Here is a 25866-nt window from a genome sequence, read left to right as displayed (position 1 = left end):
CTGCAGCTTTATGGTTCATCAACTGTTCAAGAGCCATTTTCAGTAGTGATTTTCTGCAGCAGAGGAGCAGGCAGACCTTAGAAAATTATATCAGCTTAAAGCTCATCTTTGTATCCAAAGTAAAGTTTCCTGTTAAGAACTTGCTATTATATTGTCTCCTACCCCATGTGTCTTTATAAAAAAACCTAAAACCCAACACACGAACAACCAACCAATTTTTCAGGTAATTGTGACAGAAGCACTCCAGAGAGTTATGCTCAGAACTTTTTTTCTGCTGAAGATCAATATCAAATCGCTGGAAAAATATTTAGCTAGTCAAATAAAAACAAGTTAATGTGGTCTGTAAAAGATTTCTCATTTCAAGGTATTTTCAGAAAGTTAAGAAAATTGATAACTATTTTAAAAATGATATAAACTTTTTCATGATACAATTGTGTCTCAGTAAAAACTATTATGTAATAACAGAGTGCCTGAATTGAAGGGACAGAGACAAATGCTAAAATTATAACCATCTTGCTAGCTTAGAGAAAGTAAGTAAAATAAAATTATGTCTTATTGCTGTTACTTTTAGATTTAATTCAATGAGTAAGGAGTGCCACAAAACTAATGGGCATGTATATATAAAGTGACAGGGAAAAATGCTGTAAAGACCTCTTGGCATGGCATTTAATAGCTGAAAAATATTCTTGATGTCTTTCGTAAATAAATGTCAAGCCTTAATTACACAGTTTGCTAACCCTGTTTCCCTAGGCACAGATGGTGGGGTCAGAAATGAGCCAAAGCAGACAGAAACTGTATTCCATATCTATTCTGAGGACTATCATAAGCCATCCTACTAGACAGGAGTATACACATAATTAAAAATTCATTTTATGGGGTCAGTGATGAAACAGAACTCAGATCTCTGGTTTCCCAAAGGAGCGATTGGACAGCTAGATAAAGGAGAAGCTGTTCTAATTCCACAGAGAGTCCCATTAAACCTGTAATTCTATTCCCAACAACATAGCCTGATGTAAGAACCTCTGCTGTTGTTGTTTGGCCACATCAGCTTCACCATTCCTCCTTTTGAGTGTCTTCTGACACAACTGAATTGGTGTCTGCTTTGCACACTTGTATTTTGATCATGGCACTGTACGAAGGGGATCAAGCTCAGTTAATTGCATACTTGTTAATGTTCTTTGGATAGAAGTATTTTGTGAGATATAGGGATTTCTGCACACCCCAACCCTGAGTTGCTCCTGTCTTCCTTGAGCTCAACCCCCTCCCAGGGCACTCCTGTCTTCCCTGAGCCCACTCCCACTCCAGGATAGATGGAGAATGGCCAGGCATGACTGCCCTCTCCCCAGCCCTACAGCACCCCCAGCCTGTAAGGGGGCCAGGGTCTCCTCCTCCTTGGCATGAGATGCTCCCAGTAAAGCACAGAGCCCACTGTGAGGAAAGTCTTCCTCCACCCAACAGCCACACCAGAAACAGGGAGCAGCACTTACTCTACATAGTAGACACCGTATACGGGATCCTCAATTTTCTCCCAACCAGCAGGCAACTCTGGAAATAGAAAAAGCATTACTGAAGCCTCCGATGTAGTTTTTCTCTGACAGGCAGCTGCAAAACTCATCAGTAGCTCAGGCTTTGCTTCAGACACTTTTCAGAATGATCACAGCCTCCTTAGAAAGGCTGGCACAGCACAGCACCAACATCCCAGCCTGTGCTCCCTGGGCTGGGTTAACACCTCACTGGGAAGAAGCCCATTCTAGCCCATTTTTGATTTGCTTTTTGCATTAAATGAGCAAATGCTTAATGTTCTGTCTCAAGTACTCTCCTGGTTTCACCACCAAGGGCAGTGGCTCTGGATGGAGCACTGCAGGGGAAGTCCATGCAGGCAACAAGCCAGGGGCATTTCAACACCAACCTGTGAAGGTGTGTGAGATTATGGCAAGCAATTGTAGCCCACTGACAGAGACCACTTTCACCTCCTATACCAGGGCCAAGCCACCCATGCTCACCACTGCTGAAAACAGGATCTTTTTACTCCTCTCTTTGGGATTTGCATTGCTCAGCCATGAGCTCAACACAAAACACATCTTGAAACAGGACAGAGTGAATTTAACGTGAACACTCAGCATATAGAACCCGTGCAAGTGGCTGGCACACTCAGATGTATTCACTGTATAGCACTTACTGTAAGAACACATTGCCACAGTCACATGTAACAGAGACTTCCTTTTTTTAATTAGCATAATTAACAAAAAAACAGTTCTGAAGTTAACATTTGGAAATGTATCCACTTTTGTTCCTGTTGATTTTCTAGACTGCATATAGTACTTTAACTGTAATTACCAAATGTATATAAAATCACTTCAGCATCCAACTGAGGATTATTAAAGCTGTATGTATTACTTAAGGGCCTGATCCTTGTGCCACTCATTTAAACACAATGTTCCCATTGCCTGTGGGTAACGAAATAATCATCCTATTAACAATACAGAGTGGTGTGTTTGTGTCATACCAAGAAACAACTCAGAAAAAGGCTCTACCACACCATGGACTGTGCACATGTAGTCCCACAGACCCTGCAAATTCATTTAAATTTTAAAGAAAGCAACACTGTTGGATAATACAAGTTCAAATACTCCATGCAAGTTAATTCCTCAAAATTTATCATGAAATAGTCAAGACTGATAGCAATCTATGTTTGTTTATTATCAAATGCAAAGATTTATTTCATTAATGGCACCAGTTGCTGAGCCAATACAATCAACAATGGCCCATTAACTAGAATAGCATTGCCATAAGGACAGAAATATCTCCACACTGGAGAGGAACAGAATCTATACAAACACACATGGACTAATTACTCAAAGTTTATGTTTGTGTTCAGAGTTGGCTGGAGATCAGATGAAATCAATTTTCATAGGTTTTGCTCCACATATCCCTTATTTGCAGACAAAAGGTAGGTTTCCCATTCTTATCATTTTTTTATCCTTATTGGGTTGAACATCTTTGGATTCCTTGAGACATAAGCCATTAAATGCAAGCCAATGCTAACTTTTGGGCATGAAAAAACTCTATAATTTTATCAGCAGATCAAGCGCTTCAGAAACAGATATTCCTTTATACCCTGCAAGTGTATGTGAGAAAAAGTCAGAAAGCTAGAGGCCAATCTTGAAAGTCTTTTTGCAAAGGGAACTCTCAGGTTTGCAAAGGAGTCCCATAAGGTGAATGCACTGTGGGATTGGCTTCCAGATTTTCAGTGCAGTTAAATTAAGACCTAGCAGGAGATTGGGAAAATCACAGGTTGTGGCAGCCATTTAGCTCGTTTCACTATGGTGAAAGTAGAATGGTAAAGAGATCAAGCTGAGGTGGAAGAAAAATAAAAAGTCAATGAGGGAAGGGGGAAATAATGCACAAATGCCTTCAAATGAGTTTTCTACAGCTTTCCTGATAAATGTATTTTGTCTATTTTGGATTATTAAGTGATTTTTATTTTAAAAGTTTAAGCAAATTTTTTTTTTGCCTTTATTCTGTTCACAAAAGATTTTGATATTTTTATTTTTTTCTCTTTTAAAGCATTTTCACATAAGATTAGAAAAACAGCGCTTTCCTAACCCCAAAAATGGCATTATGCCAAAATCTTTACAGTTTACTATCTCTGCAGCTTTCTATTTAAGAAGATATCTCTATGTTTTCAGATGCAACAATATACAAAACTGCAGCTTTGAACACATTTCTTATTGATTATGTAGATGCACTTTCTGACTTCTACAATCTTCTGGAAGTTCTCTAAAGCAAAAAGCAATATTCTCCATAGCCATGTTGCACAGTCTAGCTTCTTAGCTGCTTTAAATTATTCATCTCCCTTCTCTATCTCTCCTGCCAAACTGAAGATGACCCAAAACATTAGATTTTATCACAAATACGAGATTTCCAAAAACATTTTGCATCATTAGGAGCCTGAGTGAGCCATATGGCTTTTATTTCAGTACATCCATGCAGCACCCTGCAGCCCCAGAGCATTTGTCAGCAGGTAAATTCAATGGACAAGTATCTAATTTCACAATTTTAAGCCTGGGATAAATACACTGATTCCTACTGAGATGCTCTAGTATCCTGCCCCACATACAGAGAGGCTGGATGAATTCCTAAAACACTACTTCTTCAACCACCAGGTATTTTAGTTGCATCCATGCATCACTATGAAGGAGCTGGAGAGAACCTCAGCACACTCAGCTCTTACTACTCTTTGTGAGGCCAGGAGGGTCTGCCCATGCACGTGTTAAATTCTACACTAAGGGTAAATTTGTGTGTCCTTTTGTTCAACCTTCTGTTAAAAAGAGGTGGCCTGTTACTCCATATTCAACACGTCTTGGCAAACAAGCAGCTCTGCAAATCCCCACTTTTTAATTACCTTATGTTTAGAACTAAAACTGTCGATAAGCTAAGGAGCTAAATATGTGTCACCAAGTAATTTATACTAACCATGAGTTTTCATGCCACCTCCCTAATGTTGCTGCAACGAATCGAGTAATTTGAAAACATCTTTCTTTACACTGCAACATTTCAACACTCAGCTCAACAGCGTATTGATGGGCTGTGAGCTCAATAAAGCTTATCTGCATTAAAACAAAGGGAACATCTCGTGATGTTCGAGCAAAACACTTGTGTACGTAAGTTCCTGCAGAACTGGGGTCAGGCTTATCAATTAATGAGTTTCCTTGCATCTATTTTTTCAGCTCTTCTCTTGCACTAGATCCTGATAGCAGACTGAAAGAAAGGGTCATTTCTAATTCATTACTGCCTCTAAATTTGTTTTTTTTCATCCTCTCTCTCATTTTAAATCACTGTTTGTGTAGAGCTCCGTGAGAACCTTTTGCATGTCGTTGGTGTGCATCCACCTACCTCTGATGTTACTTGGTCTGCTGCTGATTATTTGTATGAGCTGCACGTAACACTCATGTACCACTAAATAGAATGCATTCTTCTTTAAATTGTCTTTCAAATTCTTGCTCTAAAAGAAGTTAGGCCTCAAACATTATTCCAGGCATACTATTCAGAAGAACCACTCCTGGAGCAGTGTTAAAAGTCTGCTGCTGGTTGCTGATGCCATATCCATCACACAGAAGCAGGGAGCAGAATACACTTACTTGGAAGTCATTACAGAAACCAGAGGTTAATTCCCCAGTAATACAATTCCTCCAGTACACAGAACTATGAACTGTAAGTACAGTCCTTTTTAAAAGCAATAATAGTCCTAGTGGAAATAAAATCCTCTGCAACCTCTTATCCTTTCAGCTTTCCGAGTGCACTAGAGCATAGCTGAACAGAAATAACAACTACCTCCACCATCAGTATAAACACAATGAGCACTGCTGAGATTAGATATCAAGACAGCATCCTTCACAAAAAGATGCAGCAAATAAAAGTGTACCACATCACTGAAAATAATCTGTTTACAAAATCACCGACTGAGGCAAAATTTTCAACTGCTTCATTCACAAGCTCGGCAGAAGCATCTGATGTAACACTTAAACTTTCTAAATCACACTCAGGTTCTACTGTCTGGAAAATGTCTTTGGCCCTGGCGAAAAAACATCATTAGCTACTTGATTCCAACTTCAGCATCTATAAGCTTTTTCCTGGAGCCAGCGATGCCAAAGGAAAAGCCCCCGACTTCTGCAGGGTCCAGGAGGAAGCGGCTTCGAACCAACTTTGCAAGATTAAGGCCCTCTAGCTTTCTTCAAACTCTCAATCAGTAAGAAAACCACTGTAGATCTGAAGCTAGGGAAAGATTAATGCTAGGGAAGTTTTGCTGATAAATTACGCTTGTTGAAATAAAAAAACTGAAAGATGCAAAATGATACAAAGGAGAAAGTAAGTAATTAAAGGCTTAAAACAGTGCACTTGAAGTCAAACATCAAAACGAGAGATGGATGATTTACCTAGTTCACTGTCCAGTTCCTCCGTGTGTACCCCTTCTTCTCCAAGGGAAGAGCAGTAAATGAGACAGAAAAAATTAAAAGAAAATTTCAGATACCAGCACCAAGCAAGAAATTCCCTACAGCAAACAGCAGAACCAGCACTAATTTTCTACAGACCAAGCCCAAGCTTTCCATTTATCACACTTCAGTGATCAGAATATTGATGGATCTGATGAAGGTAATGAAAAAACTGGTTCTTGTACTCTCAAAACATCTGTATCAATGGACTACTTCCACGTCATGGTTTGATATGGCAAAATCATGCATTTGTGTTGTTCTCACTGTAGTGAGGCTTCTCCCTCAGATCTGCACACTCCGACCTTCGCAATCCGTTCTGCAGACACGTGGATCTATCAGAAGGCCAGACATGAATACTAATGAAAAAATCTGAGAGGAAAACCTTGCACCTAAATAAGGACTAATGTAGCAAGATTTTCAAGGAAGTACCTAAATTTATGTGCAAACAAGGTCCAAATGACTTCACTGTCCTACTCAGATGATTTAACATAGGCATGAAGTGCCTTGTTTAACTGGAGGCACAGATCCTCACTACAGTCCAGATGCACTGGTGAGGCATGTATAGGAATGCACCAGTTTTAGCAGGGCACCTGGGACAAAGATCACATAATTTTTCAAAGACACAAAGCCATCAATATTCGCTGTTGCTCCATTTATCATTATCTGCTCCATATTCATAAGTTAACAGTGACACAGATGATTAAAGTATTGCTTAGCCTATAAATAATAATAATGCAGTCTGAAAATGAAAGATGGTGACAAAACAAGAACAAAGATGGTAAAAACAATCTTGGACCTAATACAGCAAAGTTTAAGCCACATAAATTAATGACAGAACCAACCAGAAAACGTAGAGTCACAATATAGCTTAGGAAAATCTGGACACCCAAAAAACCACTTGCACAACCTGTTTGCAAAATATTCTGCCAACAGTTGTTTGGGACTATTAGTGTGAAATACAAATTGCAATTTCCTTTGATACCCTAAACAACTGGAAACAAGCAAAAACTTGTTAGGGACACATATCCTGACGAAGCAAAAACACAAAGCAACTGCAACCAAACAAATCTGAAACGACATCTAACATTTATAAAGTCCACAAACAGGATGGGATTGTGCCTGACAACTCACACGCACACACACCAAACAGAACAGAGGAGTCATCCCACTGACTTCAGTGGAATGACACCCAAAAGTGACCCTTGCCAAAAACTGTCCAGCTTCTATGATGCAGCAAAACTAACCTCTTCATTTTTTTGAAATATAATTATTGTTATGCGCTAAGCAAGATCAGAGCAGACAAGCAAAGCAGTGCACTGCTGTAACTATGAAGCAACTGGTTTAACTACTGAATGTTAAAAATATCCATTAATGAGCAACTCAGTGAATGAAGTGAAGGGGTGTGTGGGAAGATGAAATTAGCTGATTTTAAGGAGTTGATAAACAAAAGCGCCACTACTCTTTGAAATTATGAACTCAATGAAATACAATAAATAATACCAGCTGTATGTTTCTAATCCCAACAAAATAAATTATTCCAATGTTTGCTTTACAATTGCTAAGAGGACAAGAGATAGACTTTCCCTTCTGTGAGACCTAAAACTGTTTAACAGAGGAGCTTGGCCACCAATTGTAGCCTCATCCTACCAGCTTCTCCTCGCCCTGGCACAGCATGGGACACACTGACTCACAGTGGTATGTGCCACTTGTTGGCATCACCAGGGACATGGATGTAGTGGGAGTGTCACTGGTAGAGAAAGCCAGGAAAGCAGGAGGGAGCTTTGCCTGCATACATATGTTATTACTTAATTTTGTTCCAGTTATGGTGACCCAGTGACATATCCACTTATAGAGGCAGAGCAAGGCCTTCCCTGACCCAGCTCCCTCTACCCGTTCTTGACAAATGATGCCAGTTGCCAAGGACCTGAAACAGGGGCCAGCTTGGGTTTTGCCCAGGCTTTTCACATCCCTGTGGCTTAAGGGTAGGCTGCACTGTGCACTAGGAAGTGGGTGACCTGCTTCATCACAGCAGCCAAGGCTGCACAGGTAAATTCTCACATCATGCAAAATCTCCCATGTGAAAGGAAGCAGAGGTCAAAAAACTGCATGTGCAAAAATAAGAACAGCAGTTCTGGAGGCCAGAGCTGAACCTACCACTGAAAAAGGATTGAGTTGATTCTTTCCTGAAATAAAATTGTAATTTGTACTGAGGTGATGGACACTAGCAGGAGGTTAATCATATTATGAAAACTAATTTTACAAGGACAACACCTGATGAAGCAAACCCTTCCATTTTTAAGACATGATACTATGATAGCGTTATGTTAGCCAAAATTATGCAGTCGAATACCATCACCTTTCCTGGTCACTAGAGCAACACTTCCACACAGGTTTTCCAAACATTTATTTTCAAAATTCCTTTTTTCTTCCAGCATCTCTGAAAGGATGCAAGGAATGAACCTCCTGTAACACTCCTGCCTGTGGCTGCTCTAAATTGGACAGTGGCTTGCATTTCCAACATCTCAAGGAATACAAAATCTTATCAGTGTAAATTTTCAGTGTCAAAAATCCACACTTTCAAACGGAATTTGTTTTCAGTAATCGTAACACTACATGGACAGTCAGAATTTAACAGTAGAAATGAAGCAATTGAACTATTTCTGCTCAAACAAGGAAATAACAACATAACTCTTTCAACCCATGTACAGCAGGTGGTTGAAGCGCAACACAAATGGATCAAGCAGAGACCCAGTCACTCCCTCCTACACAGAGGTCCAAGGAGCAAATATGTTGGCCAGCTTTGAGTCTTGTTTAGAAACAGTGACTTTTCAAATGCCTTTGCAAAAACAGAGGCCTCTTACTCATAGCACCTCCTTGATTTTCATTAGATGATCTGACACCTCAATGCTTATTTTACATCCACAGTGACTTTACAACAAATAACGGATATTGTCTCTATGCACTTGCTGATAAACCCTTTTCTTAAAAAAAGAAGTCTTTCTGAACACACAGGTTATTAGAAAGATAGAAGGGAAAGGAAGAAAGTTACCTAGAAAGGGATGAAACACATTATTATTTCACCATTTTTAGTCTCTTACCATCATCTTCACATTCTTCTAGAGGCTTCTGCTGTTTGTTCAGGCACCGTGGATCTAGCCAAGATGTTGTTTTTGTGTTATGGCTGGAAACCAAAAATGGAAATATGACCTTTGTTAACAAACCAGAGCTGAAGTATCCATGACATAAAAGTATATATCCTCTTTATTATTCAACAGACCCGAAGGCATACTTTTGATCCAGAGAAACAGCTCTACAATTTGACGTTTTGCAAACTAGTCTACCAAATCACAAGAACTTTGGCATTGAAAACACAAAGGTAAAAAGTGAAAACATACAAATCAAACAAATCAGCATTCCTGACCAGAAGGAGGCACACAGAAGCTGCAATATTATAAATTTCCAAACTTTTGGTTTGGGTGGCTTTTTTTTTTAATTCCAAGAGCTGTCTCTAAGCCAAAGACAGAAGTTTCCCTTCCTCCCTAAACTAGGCAGTGACCTTTGTTCCTACAAAAGACCTTTGACATGTCTAGAGTTCACCTAAGCATTAGTCAAAAACAGCTTCCAAAGTGAAAACTTTATAATTACAGAAATAAAAGTGTTCTGCCAAAGCCTTTGATGGAAGTTGAACAGCTTTACTTTCAACTCTTCCTTTCTACAAGTCCCCTGACAGTATCATGATGCCAGTCCCAGCGGTGAAGGCTGTATAGTAAACAGGCTTAAAATACATTTCTCTAGAAGTTATTTTCTCCCATAATTTCATTTGCATAAGCAGACAATCTGGCAATATAATGCCTCTTCTACAGCCTGGTGTCATCTTAGACATAACCTGCAAAGATATCCCTCCAGTCCCCGAGGTATCACTTATCTAGCTTAGCCTTTAACACTGCTTAACAGTTTTAAGTTTCAATACCGTAGTAATGCTATTTACTTCTCCTTCAAGGTCTCAAAGAGGTTTACAAACTGAACTTTAGCCTCACAACAGTCTCATGAGGGCTCTGTAAGAGGGCCGTGATTCCCTGAGGAACTAAGAACCGACCAGCAAACTTGTATTGTACTGCAAGAAAAGGGGACTGCCCTGCTCCTAGGATCTGAGTCAGTAAATAAAAGGTCCTTGTTTTACAAATCCTACTACCCAGCCCTCCCAAGGCAGGATGAGCAAACGTGTTTAATCCTTATGTATGCTTCAGAGCAATTAATCGCCAACTAGAAAACTGAATGGCAGAAATTCAGCAAGTCAGGCACATTAACAGCAATAAAGCAGAGGGGGTCTGCCAACTTATAAATAAGCAAGTCTGTAGTCTAGCTGAGAAAGAGGGCGGTGGGAGGAGAGCAGTAGAATATTTGCATATTTCTTGCAATTTTGTCTCGCTAACCAAAGGCTCACAACAGTGTAGTTTGCTGAGGCACAGAAAATTTAGCTAAACACCTTTCAGATCATACACTCAGAGGGACAGGATTGTGTTACACCTGCAACATGCACAGATCTACACACAGGGTAACAAGGGACTGGGATGCACTGGGTAATGAAAATCCCAATTAAAGCACCAGAGAAACATATCTCAATAGCCAAATTGCTTCAGCTGCAAGACATCAGGATTGGTTATCTGACACACAGCTCTGGTCCCACTGGACCTGCACTGGTTCTCTGCAAGCAGGTCAGGTGCTCTCATGCTGCTCCCTTCAGCACCATGGCTTGATACCCAAAATGCCATAGACATTGGTACAGACATCTGAGCCAGCTTGGGTCCGCACAGCTCATTAGCTCGCTCTCTTAATTTGATACAAATCAAACTAAATGGTTTCCAGGCTCAGGGTGTCCTTAGAATTAATAGAACTGCAGTCATTCAGTGCTGCATCCATGCTAACACGTTCGTGCACAAAATCAGCCCCATGTGTACGTTCCCCCAAACTGGTCAATCTGCACTGCAGGGAGGGAGCAGCTGGTGCTACCAGAACTTCACGTCAGGCAGGCAGTTGTGTATGCAGGCTACGTTTTCCCACCACATATATAATTCTCCTGCAAAAGGTCTGAAAAGTTATTTAAGGTGCTACAGTCCTGCATTGCTAAGAGAACACAGAGAATACAGCAGCCATGGAGATGGGTTTGGGGAAATCAGTGGCAGAACCTCCGACTGAAGCACCTGTAAGGAAGGACAGCAGGGGCCCATGTGGGGTCAAAAAGAGGAGCAACCGACTGCTTGGGCAGCATTTAGTGCTCATCATCTGTCCTCCTCCAGGGAGGAAAATGGCAGGCTGGATGGGCTATTACTCAGGCTGTGTTCTATATATAAAGGCCAGAAAGTATGTCAAAGAACGAGGCACCCTGAGGACACAGTGAGGGGCAGAATGCCCCGTTCGGGCTAATGTACACATTTCAGTTCCATCTGATGAGAATTACCACCGTGCCTTCTCATCTTTGGCTTACAATGGGGGGGGTTGGTGGAGCCTCTTCAGATAATTGAGAACACCCTGGAAAATGGCCTTTTTTTACATCAGCCCTCTCCCAGCTGGGGAAGGCTGCTGCAGTGCTCTCAGTTCATCCCAGCTCCTCAGTTCTTCTGGCACTCTTCTCTAATGTGCTCCCCCGCCACTGCAGCCAAGGGAAAACCTGCTCTGATGAACCTTTTCATGGCCCTGTCCAAAAGTCTCCTCTCTTGATGACAAGGCAGGACTGCTGGCCCTTACTGCCCTGACCCAGCATAACTCTCCAGAGCACCAGAGGGGCAATTAGTAGAGAGGGTTCTTCTGTACTAACCAGTCACTGGCTTCTGGTACCCAGAGGATATCAGGTTTCACAATTGCATTAAACAGACCATCAAATCCAAAATCAATTCCTAGCCCCCTCCTCTACTTTGGCAGCTAGGGGCTTGAGTTTCAAAGGCTAATTGAATGTTAATGTCTAGCTAAGCTCTGTGCAAGAAATCTCTTCCACTAATAGGTCCTATTTTATAAGTTACTCCTATCTCAATAAATTTAGACAAGTATAATTAGAGACTATTATTTATGGCATGAAAAAAATCAATATCATCATAAAACTGCTGACAGCACTCAGCTCTTAGGCAAAGACTGCAGAGCACAAGGTACTTGTGCTTAAAACTTACTGCGCCTACTCTGCACTGAGCTATTCCTTCTGCAAACCACTGGAGCACATGGACGCGTTTGGCCCATTTGCTCTGAGGAGGGGACAACACACAAAGTCCATCCCTGGCTCTGCTGCTGCCTGCACACAGGAATTGGAGGAATCCCCTTCCGCTGCATTATGCACAGAGGCAGGCGCCAGAAGTGAAGTCTCAGCCCTTTCAATTAGGAGCTTTCATTCCACCCATGAAAACAACTGGCCCGTATTTTATAAGTGTCTGTTGCTTTTGTAACTACCCTCATAAAGCAAGCAATTCCCACTGCCTTTGAACTCAGGAGTAATTTGGATGTTAATCCAATCAGGAAATGCAAACCCCCTTCTGAAGTAGTAAAGAACAACAGCTCTGCACCATAACTGTATACACTAAATATTTAATACACACGCATACACACACAAAATGCATCCATGGAGGTTTACTTATGCCCAGGGAAAGGGAGAGAGATGGAATTAGAACAACAAAAATGTGCTTTACTCTATAAAATAGACTTCTCCGTTCTCGGTGTAGGCCATCTCCCAGTTTTCCGGCAGAGGACCTAGGTTATCCTCGGCAGAAGGAGGTAGGTATTGAGGGAGGTTCTGAGATGGTTCCGTGGTGGGAACGTTGGTGTGGCTATCAATCACAGACGGTGGGGCTGTCTCTCTCACGATATGCACGTTATGCTCGTCTTGGTCACCAGACTCTGCTGTAGAATAAACAAGCACAGATAAAAGTAAGAATCAGTCTTTTTCTCCTCCTGTTTGCTCTTCCAGGTTTATCCTAGCAGTCTTCCTCTCCTTGTTTTTTAATTCACAAGACAGAGCAACAGATGAACCGAGGGCAGAGCCTCGGCAGTCTTCTTGCCAGCAGGGACGAGCTTGCTTTGCCCACACACACTCTGCCAGCCAGACCCCAGCCAAAGAAATCAGGAGCTGTGATCAGCTCCTATGTTCACTCTCACAGGCCCTGCTGAGGTACCAAATTCTTCCAAGCTGTCTGAGGCGAGGGCTCACTGATGTAGATGAGTTCAGTGGGCTTTTGAGTAGGCTTACAGGTTCACTCCTGCAGTGCCGATTGTGGGACAGGGATTAGGAGAATAAAATTTCCTGTTTGAAGAATAATCAAAAGGGGAGATTTTTACAAATGTAAAAGGTTGCCAGAAGCTCAAAGTCAACAAGCTAATGGTGAATGTTTTCACTGCAGTGTGTTATTTTAAATTAAAAATTAAAATGAATGTCAGCACTGCATGATGCGTCCACATGTTGCTGCTCACTAGTGCCTGTTCTTGCTATCTGAGGAGGTTTACTCCATGGCTCATCATTATATCCTTCCAGTCAAAGTCAGTCAGGAGTATTTTAAGATGTATCTGGCCCTTCTCCCTCTAAGGAAACATTTCTGATGCTTGTATCTATGCAGCTTTGAGTTGTATCCATGAAACACTGCTGCTCATTCCCTCCATCCCTAATCACAGTAAATGCTCCCCAGGAAACAGGTCTGTGCCCCTAGTTCCTTCACAGAGAAGTTTTGGCAACAGTAGACAAATTCTAAAATCAACCCTGCGTGTCCCAAAGGGATTTCCTCTATTTGGTTCTTGCAGGTATTGAAAATTTATGGCAGTACATCCCCTGAGAATATCAGTACAAGCAGCAGTCAACACACTGAGCAAAAGACAGAGATCAGTGTCACCCTCTGCCAAGTCCCCATGGAGTGGGGCTCCACAGACAGGACCTCAACCCTGCTCTCCAGACCGGAGACCATGGACATCCTCCACTCACATCCCACGGTCTTGGAAATAGCTCCTGCACTATTCTAGTCTGTGTGCTGCCATTAGCAAAAGACAAGATACTGAACAGAATAAACTGGGAGAAACAGGAAGAAAAATATCTATACCAGTACTCTCAGTGCCTGCTTTCCAGCCTTCCTGGCGTTTGATATTTTTAGGTAGAAGATGACAAGATAAAGAAGCATGAGTGAATCATCGCCAGCTTAAAACTGAGAGTATAAACATGCCAAAAATCTGGAAACACAAGTCACCGAGAGGTCTTCTAGGGAAGCAGGAGCATTTTAATATGGCTAGCACACTTACATGTGAAATAAGCATAAGGAATCACTTTGGTATATGAGAAATAACTCTTTTCTTGATTCTGTGCCCATTTAATGAAGGCAAGGGGCCAGGGTGTGATAACGTTGTGACAAACGAGCTGCATCTTCCAGTATTTCATCTTGTGAAGGAAAACAAAGAAGAGAAATGATGCTCAAGTTACTTCAGGGGCACCAAACTGAGATGGGCAGCAAAGAAATCAGACAGCATCTCCCACCAGCTACCTCCCAAAATCAGACCCCTATGACAAAGGCTGAGGCTGCTGCCATGTCACAACAATTCAATTCTTGAAACTGGGCTGAGGAAGCAATGCTCTAAGGGTTAACAAATACTAGAATTGAGGACATGGGGAAGAGCTCTTGCCCCTCAGAGCTCCACAAACTTCCAGCTGATTTCTGTGGGAACTCAGTGGATCTCCAACAGTGTTTTGCTCTGAATCTGCCTGCACATCTCTTGACTTTAGATTGCAACAGTTTCCAGTGATCTTTAAGCTGGTGCTTGATGGTAGTCATGGTGGGACTGAGATCTGTGGTCAGTAGGACACAAGGCCTCCACAAAACACAGAGCTTGCATCCAAGCTTCAGATCTCATTCCTGCAGCAAGCAGCCCTAGATTTGCTGAAAGGTACCTTGGAGAAGAGGATCTTGAAACTGTATGTGATGGGCAGGGAAGGGGAAGAACAGCAACGTATTTAGCAAGCAGCAATAATTAATTTCAAATGTAATCCTGGTTGAGTCATTCCATACCGTTTATAACTGTCAACTATAGCTCAACTCTTCCTTGACCTTTTTGCCACTAATGGATTTGAACTTTTCCACGTTTCTTTCTCATTCAGCTCAGTCCCACAAGGCCTTTTTGGAAAGACACAACTGTGCGTGTGGTTGTTCACACTTGGACATCTTCCATTCAGGTGCTGGCCAGCTCTGTTTGAGGTTTGACAACTTTGCAGAAAACACATTAAAAACAACACACCCCCTGTCAAAACACCCTCCAAAAACCTTCCCCACGTATCCTAATTGACGGACCGCGATATTTTTGCTTTACCTGTGAAGCTACTGCTCATTTCAGGTACATCATCCTCTTCCTCATTCTCTGTATGCACTATGCCAGCATTTTGCATATCATTGTAAGACTTGGTTCGCTTTGGAGTCGACTGCTTGGAGCCAGACTGCAGGTTTTGCAAAGCATCGGTGGAAGTCACTTTCCCACTGAGGGGCTGGCTGGGAGGCTTGGGCGTTCCATAATAGTTACCTAGGCAATAGAGACACATTTGCATCTTCACAAGAGAACAGTTTATAGTAGCAAGGTTTCTATTTTATTTTCTTTACGGTTCCACTAAAATTTCTGCCCCTCCCCACAAATAAGTAAACAAACAAGCTGACGCACGCCATTCCCATTTCTGGGGGTGCATATTTCATCTCTGCAGCAGACACAGAAATATTTCTTCCCCTTTTAGTTATCGTCGAAGCTGAAAGGAGAAGCAATGGTTGCATTGTTTAGGTGCACTGAGCGTACATGGGCTAAAACAAAAGGCAGTCATGGTGAATAGCAAAACTTCATCTCGTTACATCTGAATTTCAATTAGTAGCCTTTTTACATGTGTGCACCCACACAATGCTGTGGCAGATCTGGAGTGAGCCCTGCAGAAAATAAAAAATTCATGACTGCTATCACCAAGAGAAGTGATGAAAGGCTCGATGGCCTGCTTTAATACACAGGTTCTTTTAGGGGGATGCTGCATTCAGAAAGCAAAAACTACTCTCTCTCTAAAAGAAAACTTTCTCAGAGGAGAGAAAAGACAAGATACCACGTGGCACTGCTTTCTTCAAAGAGGAAATTCAGCAGTTGGGTCAACTTGGGTAGAAGTGAACAACCAGACCTTAAAGTTAAACTTGAAGGAACAAAGATGCACCAACAGTTACACAAATACACAGCTCTCAGCCATCACCAACTGTGATGGAAACAGAGCAAAGTGCTCTCCTGTCATTTTAAGTGACTGTGGAAGAAACACAGAATAAGTGCAGGCTCATTGATGCCAGAACCACACGGAGGTATTTCACTGTCCTGTTTCACTTCACACCACAGCAGTGCTTCATTTGCCCTGACACACTCCACAGGAACCTCAGGTCTGGAATCTATTCTTGCAGCACTTAGTATTAAAGGAATTCAGACCTATTGCAAGGTGCATCTTTTACTTTTTACACAATGTTCTGCTATATATAACTGTTTTACATAAAAATCTCCAAAATTTTCCCTTTCAGGAATTATTGATAATTTTTGTTTGCCACCTTTGGATTCCAAGGGCAGACTTAAAAATTAACCCTATACCCTCTGGCATGATAAAACGTAAAGGATGCCCCCCCCTATAGTTCCAATGTAGGAACAGTGCAAAACTCTTCTCTAAAATATACATGCACATTTATTTACATTCTTCATCAATCTCCTAAGGCTATGTATAACCTGACAGCATAATTTTTCAATTTTTCAGTACATATTTTCTCAGCCAGTGTGGGAGATGATTGTGTTTGAGACCATCTAAGGAACCTGAAGGTGCACAAGTCCACAGGACCTGATGAGATGCATCCGCAGGTCCTGAGGGAACCTGGATGAAGTTGCTACATCACTTTCCATCATATTTGAGAAGTTGTGGCACTCTGGTGAAGTTGCAACTGACTGGAAAAGGAGGAACACAACCCCCTTTTTTAATATAGGAGGATCCAGGGAACTACAGGCCAGTCAGTCTCACCTCTATGCCTGGTAAGATCTTGCAGCAGAGCCTCCAGGAAGGAAGATCATCAGGACCAGGAATCACCCTGGCTTAGACTGGTAGAGTCCATCTGGGAAGACCACTTAGGACACATCACACGTTGCTATCTTTCCCCCTCATGAGGTAAAGAAGTATTTCTTACAGAGCTGAAGCTGGAGAAGTCAGAGCAGTTCCTCCCTCCACGCTTTTACAGCCGGAGTACTAGGACAGCAACACGTGCAGGTTTGCCTTAGCAAGGTGTGTCCCAGCCTGTACACAACGTTGTGGATTCAGCTCCCCAGGAGCAGTAACACTCCGCAGTGCTTTCATCTTCTGTTCATCATTTCAGAATCTTAAATGTACATTGATGCATAATTTATGGGGGAAAGGAAATTACTTCTTCTGCAAAGAGCCTCTAATGGGTACAGAGGCTCCGCAAGCAGGTTGCAGTCTCTGCTAGAGAAATAATTCTTATGCTCTACATACTGCAGGACTATTTTATACAAAAAGAGGAGGAATGGGGGAGAGAGAGAGAGAGTGCAAAGGGAAAATACAAAGGTAGGTGGGCAAACAAAAAGGATAATTAACCCTGCTCCCACCTATTCTCTTTGGCATTTTTCATGAACATTCACGCTATTCTGGGATTTTGGGGTCCTTTTTTTAGGTTGTTTCTTTGTTTTTCCAGGGGAAAAAAGAAAGTGTTTTTTTAAGGATATAAACTGCTAAGCAGGGAGAGCCATGTGTGTGCCATACACGTGAAAAAAGCTGTTATTCATGGCACTGTACATCACTATTTTGTGGTCTGTTGTAAATGGTTAAATCATTTAGGATGGATGCAAGAAGGTGAATAAAGGGGATATACAGACGTTAATAGTATGGGTTTTATTTCCCCTGGACAAGAACATAGCACAGATGTTACCATTCCTCTTCCAATTACAGAGAAATATATGATTATATCTCTGAATCTTGTTCCTCTTCAGTTCCTCTAGCAACAGCAAGGTTGGAGTTCCTAACAGTCCACGGAGAGCTGTTCCTCAGCAGAAAAACAGGCTTCTCTAAATATTTCAGATTTTCTTACACAGAAATCACTAGTCATTTTTCAACCAGCCATGGTTGTTGACACTATGATTAATGAACAATTATTTTCTATGAAGACAGTGTTCTATCTTAGAGGATCCCTCTAAGTATACAAGAGCATATAAAAAGAGCAAATATGAATTTGAAACTGAGCATGGCTCTGCATGTGTGGGTTTTATGGGAAATGCAGCCATTGGGGCTGAACTTTTCTTTTTTCTCCACAGGAGGCAGATTAAGCCTGAGTCAATATTCTAAAAAAAAAAAATCACAGCTCTTCCTTCAGATTCACACAAGGACAAACAGGCTGGGGAAATAACCCAGCTTATGATGAAAATCTTCAAAAGAATGCTCCAACCCAGCTTCCAGGTGACACGGAGAATGAGAGAAAATGGAAATACTATTTTTTCCTCAGAATTGCTGGATGCAGTCAGACCTATTTTTCTTCTCTAAGAAGTTATTTTTGAAAACGTGGCACATGGGTCTGAGTGTGGGGGCAGACACACTATTAGGGGTGGCTGGTACGTAAAATTATCATCAAAACTCATGTTTCAGCCTAGAAATCGGAAAGAGAAAATATTTACCCTGTGACTCAGAAATCCAAACGTGCCCCATTAACAACAGTGAACAGCCCAGCAAGAGTTTTACAACACTCAGACTTGACATTATTCATTCAAATTAAATCTGCCAATGTTTACGAAAAAACATACATTTAAAAATATGCTTTAACTGTGTTTTGCGAGCCACTTGTAAGCCTAAAGAAGGGGCTAACTCCACAGCCAGTGTAATTTGTACTGAATATCCAATCAGCTCTAATTATTAACAGCATGTTACATGTGCATACACAAGCATCTGTCATCCCAGAGGATCCCAAAACATTTTCTGAAGTCAGCACAGTAGTTAAGGCAGGACTCCCCGGGGTGCTGAGCTCAGGTGAAGCTCTGCAAAACTTCTGAGGACCGTGACCCCAACAGGATGTCTCAAAGCTGGAAAGGAACAGCCTGTCTCCCAGACAAAGGAGATTTCTTGAACAAGGCGGCAGGAAACCCTCTGCTTTTCTGTGGAAATGCCAGTTCTGAAGCAGCCAGCATGGCATAAATGGCACTTTCCCATGTCTAATTCCTATGGGAACGGGGCTTCTAAGTTTACCCTCTTCTCAATCCCATTTGAATTCTGCCTACAGCAACTGAATTAATAGCTAATAACAATGCATTCACTCAGCAGATGCACATACCATTAACTGAATCCCTTGTCATCACCTTTCACTAACCCTTATTTTATTCAGTCCCTTGGTGCTTAATACTTATTTAACCACAACTGAAGTTTGATGGCAGCTTTTGCAGCCAAATCTATGACTTAATACGTGCACTCTTAAAGCACCACTCAGGAGAGTGGACAAAAATAACAATAATGAAAAAAAAAAACAAAAACAAAAACAAACCAAAAACCAAGAAGAGCTATTTGAAATGAGTTGGTTTCTTTTCATCTCCTTATCTCCAAGTGTCGGCAGCTTACACATTTTAGCATCATGCACAGTAATTAGACTTTGGTAACAGCTTATCACAACAATAAGACAAGTTCCCATCATCATAACACTTCTTCCTCTGCCAATTCAAGCAGTGATCACAATCAATGAAAGTAATCTACAGCAGCTTCCACCCTCTCCAGTAGTTTCTGAATTAAAGCAATGCTGTCAGCCAAGAGAACTTTCTTTTAAAGTTTTAGAGACCAAGAGGTAATGGAGAATTTGCTTATATGTCAAGATAACAAAACATTCTTACTAAATATACCCCTGGTGGGAAGTAAATTCACAAACAAGCCTAAGGTGTTTATGTCACTTGGAATTTGAAATGCAGTTCACAAAAATACGCCAACTAGTTATCCCTAAGTAAAATAACTATAAGTCTACTCCATAAAAATTTTTGCCATTCACTATTCAATTCAATTTGGGTTGAAAGGGCTCCATCCAGCCAAGATGTTGTTTCTGGAATGGACAGAAATGCACAAGAACAGAGACACAATCTAACAGATTCAAAAGTGATTTCCTTGTGGAGAAGGAAGAGGAGACCCTGGAGTCTGCTGGAGTAGGGACAGGGTGGCAGAGTTGACATGGAAAGGTGGAAGGCGGCAGAGGAGCTGACTGCAAGGTCAAACACGAGCTTGATCATTAATCCTAATGGTACAACATCAATTGAAGAATGTGGTCTCAAACCATATATTTGAGTTACTTTAATCTGTAGGTGTTTGCTCTGCAGCTCTTCTCTTTCCTGGTGTGAAGAGATTTACACCTGGGATTGGGAGTGTATTTGTATCTCAGAAAAGGACCAAGAAGGGTTCATGCAGTTCTGAATTTACTGATGCCTACTTGTGAAGCCTAATTTTGCAATTATAAAAATCCCATGAAACTCAAGAGCCTCTGTGTAGCACAGAGGACCCTGCGTCCATGAGAAGTGCATCTGATCTTCAAAGTGACCACTCTGTGCTACAAGGACTCCCCATTCATAGCTCATGTTTTAAAAAGCAGTTCATAGCTTACTGTCTTGCTGCGAATGGGTATTTTGGGAAAAAAAAACCTCGGAGATAAGCAGCAAAATTAAGCAAGGCCTTGACACGAAGACTTGAAATGCAATTATTAATGTAACTGTTTTCTTTTCTGAGACACAGCTCTTCTCTGCACTGTACAAGAACAGAAACAATTGACCCTTAATTTTAGCAGAAGAGCTTCTGCTCATCTAATCCACAAAGAGTGCTTGTGTCTGATTAACACAGGATGAATTGGTTCCTGGGAGCAGAGCTCCTGCCACAGTGTTTTGTCTGTTCTCTTCCCAGATCACATTCTGCTACGGTTTTCCACATTTAGATGACAGATCTGGCTGCTGTCTGCGGGATTCACCTAGCTGCAACTGCACATTGATTAGCAATTGCCTTGAGGAAATTCAGAGTATCCAGGCAACCGGGAGGAGGCCACGGATGCAGCATCTGGATCGGAAGCAAAACAGGCAATGAAGGAGATCTCAGAGAAATTAACCTATAATATATGCATTTGCTTTAAATAGCAGATTCGCTGTCAATTTTTGCAGTTATTAATGGTGGGATTAACTGAAAGGTCAGTTCGGGTTTCCTGTTAAATATGTCAAACTGTTACAATCTGCACATTTCAATTTATGTCTGAAATTTAACATATACTTCAATTAGTGTCCTAAAGGCAATGGCAGCATGGCAGAGAGTCACCTACAGAACAATATCTCTACTGGGTTGAGATATCGCTAGGTATTGCCACATGCTACTGTGCAATGATACTTAAATAAATAAGCAGTAAGGCCTTGGTAGCATGGGTCATGATGTGGCTATGGAAGCTCAGAGTGTTTCCTGAGACCAGCTATATTATGCCAACTGCTATATCCACATGCAAATAGATCAAAAAAAATTCATAGGGAACATAAATGAGCACGTGCTTGTGGATGGCATATACAGAAAACAGGAGAAGCAGCTGGAAACACCCCACCTAGCACAAGGAAGTAGGACTAAAGAAAATACCATGTCAAGCCACTGCAATATGCAACCCTTCTTCTTGCAAATACTTAAACATTCATATATATATATATATATATATATAGTCCAACCATGAGGATGTGTCCCACTAACACCTTCCCTCTGTGGAAGGTGGTGGTGTGTATGGCAGCTCACAGGGAGCTCTGCAGTGGCTGGGAAATGCCACAGCCTGTGGAGGCTGGGCTGCCTCTGCAAAGAAGGAGCTGGATAACACCAGTGAGGAGCAGCTAATTCTAGAGTCCGAAGAACACCCACTACCAAAAAACAACCCCAAAATATGCCTGGCTGCCATCTATCAATGGACTACCAGGAACAGCCTTTAACACATCAGACTGTGTTTAGAGAGCAAATGATACCTTAAAATAACCTAAACTTTAATTTAGGAAAACAGCAACTAATTCACCGTATCTCTTTTTGCCAGAGGTGGCTGGGAACCACCTTTTCCCCAAGGTTTATGTTTTAGAATGCATGACTGCTAATGAGCAATTGCTGACAGAGCTCACATTGGAAAACTTCCTATTGAAGGTGCAGAGAGAGAAGTCGGTGAGGAATGCCATAGGAAATTCAAAGCCACTCTGAACCTGATCAGATATTTGAATATTTGCTTTTATAGAACAAGAGTTACTCAGGTACCACTTTAGCTGTTTGTAAAATGAAGCATTGTTATCAGATGACACTTCAGTACAGCAGCACTCGTGCTCAACACTGATAATCATGCACATACATAACAATGTGTTGCCTTTTTTTCTGTACTAGTGGTTTAAAAAAAACAAGGAAAAAAAAAAAAAAACAAGCAAAGAATAAAAGCCAAGGATGGAAGAGGAATCTGCAGTGCACAGATGTTAATATGTAGATATTGGACATGATGCATTAAAATGGTGCTAAAGGAGCCTTTATGATTTATTGACTCAGTCTGCAGTAGGGAGACAATAATAAGCGGATCTTATCTTATTAAGTGGAACATGTAGTTCCTCTGCATGGGCATCCCCTGCATCTGCCACCCTTTCTCTTCCAGTTTTGCTGTCATGTTTTTCCTGCCACAGACACAGCTCACATCTCAAGGTTGGACCAAGTTGCTGAGACCCACAGGCTGTGAAGGCACCAGAAGCCCAGCAAAGCAAATCAAGCCATTTTGCTAAAGCAGCTGGGGGAGTGGGGCTGCTGCAGAGAAACCCAAGGAGAGCCAGCACATCAGATAAATTAGTCTAAAGGCATCTTGATTTGAAGCATGTTGCTGAATACACCTCTCTACTTCAGTTGAAATTTTAACTGCACTATTAACGTAATTTATTACACTCATTAAGTACCACAATCGGAGACCCTGTCTACAATAGCTAGTTTTATACACTTTTAAAATGTTAGCAAGTCACCCCATTACATCTTAGTCATGAGACTAATGCAGATTACTTATTACTTCTCTTGGCAATCACATAACACTTGTCCTGAGAATGAAAGATGATGCCTTGACAATATTATGCTATAATGTAATAACCCTTCACATGTTATAAAGTGCAGCACTTTTTCTTTTGAGGATCACTAAGTGCTGGGCAGGCATTCATTAATACAGCCTCACCAGACCCTGGTGATACAACCATCCCCATTCAAAATTCAGCCACCATGCCATTGTCCCCATGTGCCTCTGCACAGCTCCCATCCCCACTGCTGCCTTCAGCACAGCCCTCCCAAATCCTGTCGCTTCCACTCTCTCCCTCCGATTTGCAAGAGCAGATAGCTGCAGGCACAGGGTATCTGCTGAAATATTAATGAAGGGAGAAGTAAGTGTTGTTTTAATATTCTCCAGGCCAGTAACCTGAAGTATATAGCAGTCACCTGATATGCCCAGGGCCACTCAGCAGATGGGGAAGAAATGGGAATAAAATCTGGAAGTAGTGGCTCTGCTCAAAACAGCCCTCCCTTGAGGTCCCTGTGAGAGACCACAATTCAAACACAGAAGTAATTGCTAAATAATTAGTAACCTACACAATTACTTCCATGCATCCATCAGTATTTTCTGCCCTGAAGGAGCAGTCAATAAAAGCCTGAGATTACAATTATGGTGATTTCCTATCCATCAGGAGGCCTAGACAGCGTGCAGCCTAAAAAGACTTTTCCTTCCTAACGAGTATTGTCAATGGGAATTTTTAACTGCCTTGAGTGTGTTATGTGCAGCTTTACCAGCACCCACGTGGGGCAAATTCACCAATACTGGTGCAGCATTGCAGCTTTGGGCGGGTCTTCCAGGGCCTCAGCTCCTGCTGCTGGATTCATGTGATCCACATGTAGCTTTCATTGGGGAAGACAGATGTTGTTTCTGGGCTTTATGGTTAAAAATCAGCATGTTAAAACTGGAACTGAAAATCTCAGGAATTAAGGCTTGCCAACATCCCCTGCCACCTAAACACAATTTTTGGAGCCTTTTGGGCGCAGAACACACCAGGGAGGTGACAGGTGACCAGAACAGCAGCTGCCCTGCCTGCTCTGCATTCACCAGGATGTGAATCAAAAGCTGTCCAGTGGAACCTATTGGCAGTGCACCAAAAGAAATAATAATGACATTACACAGCCCTGTAGGTCGGCAACACCTTTTTCGTCCTGTTCAGCTTGCACTTTCTCTTTTTGAAATTAGAGCACTTTCAAAACCCAGGTTGTTCTCTCAAAACTTGATATACACTCCTACTCTTTTATGGTTTCCAACTGTTCTCTTCTGCTTGTTCTTTATTCTTTCCAAATCAATAGTACTTGTATGAGCATCAAGACCTGTGTATTACCCCTCTTCTGATGGCTCCCTGTTTTCCAGTCTTTCTCCCCAGATGTTCTCTGCAATAACTGTTACTAAACACATGCTTGTGCTATGTTTTCTCCCGCAAGGTTTTTTTCCCCTCTCTGCAATTGTTTGGTTCTGACTCAGTACAATGGGTAAAATTATTAATAATAAAAGCCACGTATTAATGGTATTATTTTATTGTTCTTCAGGGAGAAATAGAAGGTTATTTCCTTATGTTGAGTTCCATCCCTCTGGTTTAGAATAAGCTATTACTGGTCAAAAATACAGCCAAGTTCATCATGGTGGTAGATTTAAAAAAAAAGGCAGCAGCAAAATGCAGCATAAAACAAATTATAATTAATCTAAGACTGTAAAGATGGGCAATAACAGAGACTTGGACATTAAAAGTCTAACTTATTTTGTGGTCTGGCTTTTTTGGCAGATTGTGTTTTTCTTTAATAGACAAAATTGCTGGTGATTGCAGCATTGAGTTTGACTCACACCATCTTCCAAGATCTAATCAAGATCAACACTGTCTTGATCAATACAGTTGTAAAATAGGATTTCCAAAAAAAGTACAACAAAGCCATTAAAGAAATTTCAGAAGGCAGCAAAATAATTTCTTGAAGCCGTAAGTGAAAAATGAACTCTATTTATTTCACATTACAATCAAATAGTAATGTGTCTTGATGCATATGTGCACACATGCATCATCATTATTTGCTTTATTCTTATTGATTTTTCCTTCTATGGGCCAGCACTCCAGAACCACAATGCGCCAGCATCACGGATGCCAACAGGGAAAAAGGCTTCTCAGCACTTCTGACAAATTATTCCTTTAAAGTTCAGACACTTCTATCACCCACAGAAATGAAATACACATTAGACTTATGAGAAATCAACCTCATCTTCAAGCAATTCAAAAGAGCAACCCATGAAACCTAAACAGTTTAGCTGCTGCTGCACATAATCACATAAGCAATGAAACTACCACGTTATAACTGTCCCAGATGGATACAGCATTTCCTGAAAACTAATTCCCAGCATATCCCAGGAGCCAGCTTACAGACAGTTACCCATTTTGTCTTTCCAAGTAGAAAGGTCACCAGAACAAATGCGATCAGGAAGCAATGGTGAGGCCGTTCAGCTGATCTATTTCGAGCACCATGACAAAGAAAACTAATTTAGTGTTATAATTAGAAACATGGAGAGGAAAAAGCTCATTTTGGAGAAGAGCTGCTGCTGGAACGTTTGCATTGGTGCTGATGGAGCTAATCACCTCAGAGAGGTGGAAGAGTGAAACCAAATTATACATTTAGCATCTTCATGCAAACCAGGTTTGACACTGCAATTGTCTGCAGCTGGGAATGAGCACAAGGTTTAAAGGTGCCCTTACAAGGGAGTTTTCAAAGAAGTAGACAAGCAAACAGTGTTTCAGGACTTTTTTTTCAGACCTTGAA

At 41.4% G+C, this 25866-nt stretch overlaps 1 protein-coding gene across 28 annotated transcripts in view; it reads right to left on the bottom strand.

Annotated features, from left to right (window-relative positions):
* Window positions 1-25866, bottom strand: part of MAGI1 (membrane associated guanylate kinase, WW and PDZ domain containing 1) — a 337306-nt gene that overhangs the window by 61325 nt on the left and 250115 nt on the right. For 13 of the 28 annotated variants that reach the window (XM_032698643.1, XM_032698646.1, XM_032698647.1 and 10 more), the window contains exons 4-8: window positions 15315-15521; window positions 12665-12875; window positions 9092-9174; window positions 5937-5975; window positions 1488-1545 (exon numbers count right to left, since the gene is read on the bottom strand). In XM_032698643.1, coding sequence (XP_032554534.1) covers window positions 1488-1545; window positions 5937-5975; window positions 9092-9174; window positions 12665-12875; window positions 15315-15521 — 598 coding nt within the window. The remainder of the gene's footprint in view (window positions 1-1487; window positions 1546-5936; window positions 5976-9091; window positions 9175-12664; window positions 12876-15314; window positions 15522-25866) is intronic. The other 15 variants (XM_032698650.1, XM_032698666.1, XM_032698655.1 and 12 more) reach the window with 4 other exon arrangements.

The sequence above is a fragment of the Chiroxiphia lanceolata genome, chromosome 11 (assembly GCF_009829145.1).
Source record: "Chiroxiphia lanceolata isolate bChiLan1 chromosome 11, bChiLan1.pri, whole genome shotgun sequence".
In the NCBI taxonomy this organism is placed as follows: domain Eukaryota; kingdom Metazoa; phylum Chordata; class Aves; order Passeriformes; family Pipridae; genus Chiroxiphia; species Chiroxiphia lanceolata.
This window is presented reverse-complemented; position numbering and strand designations above follow the sequence as displayed.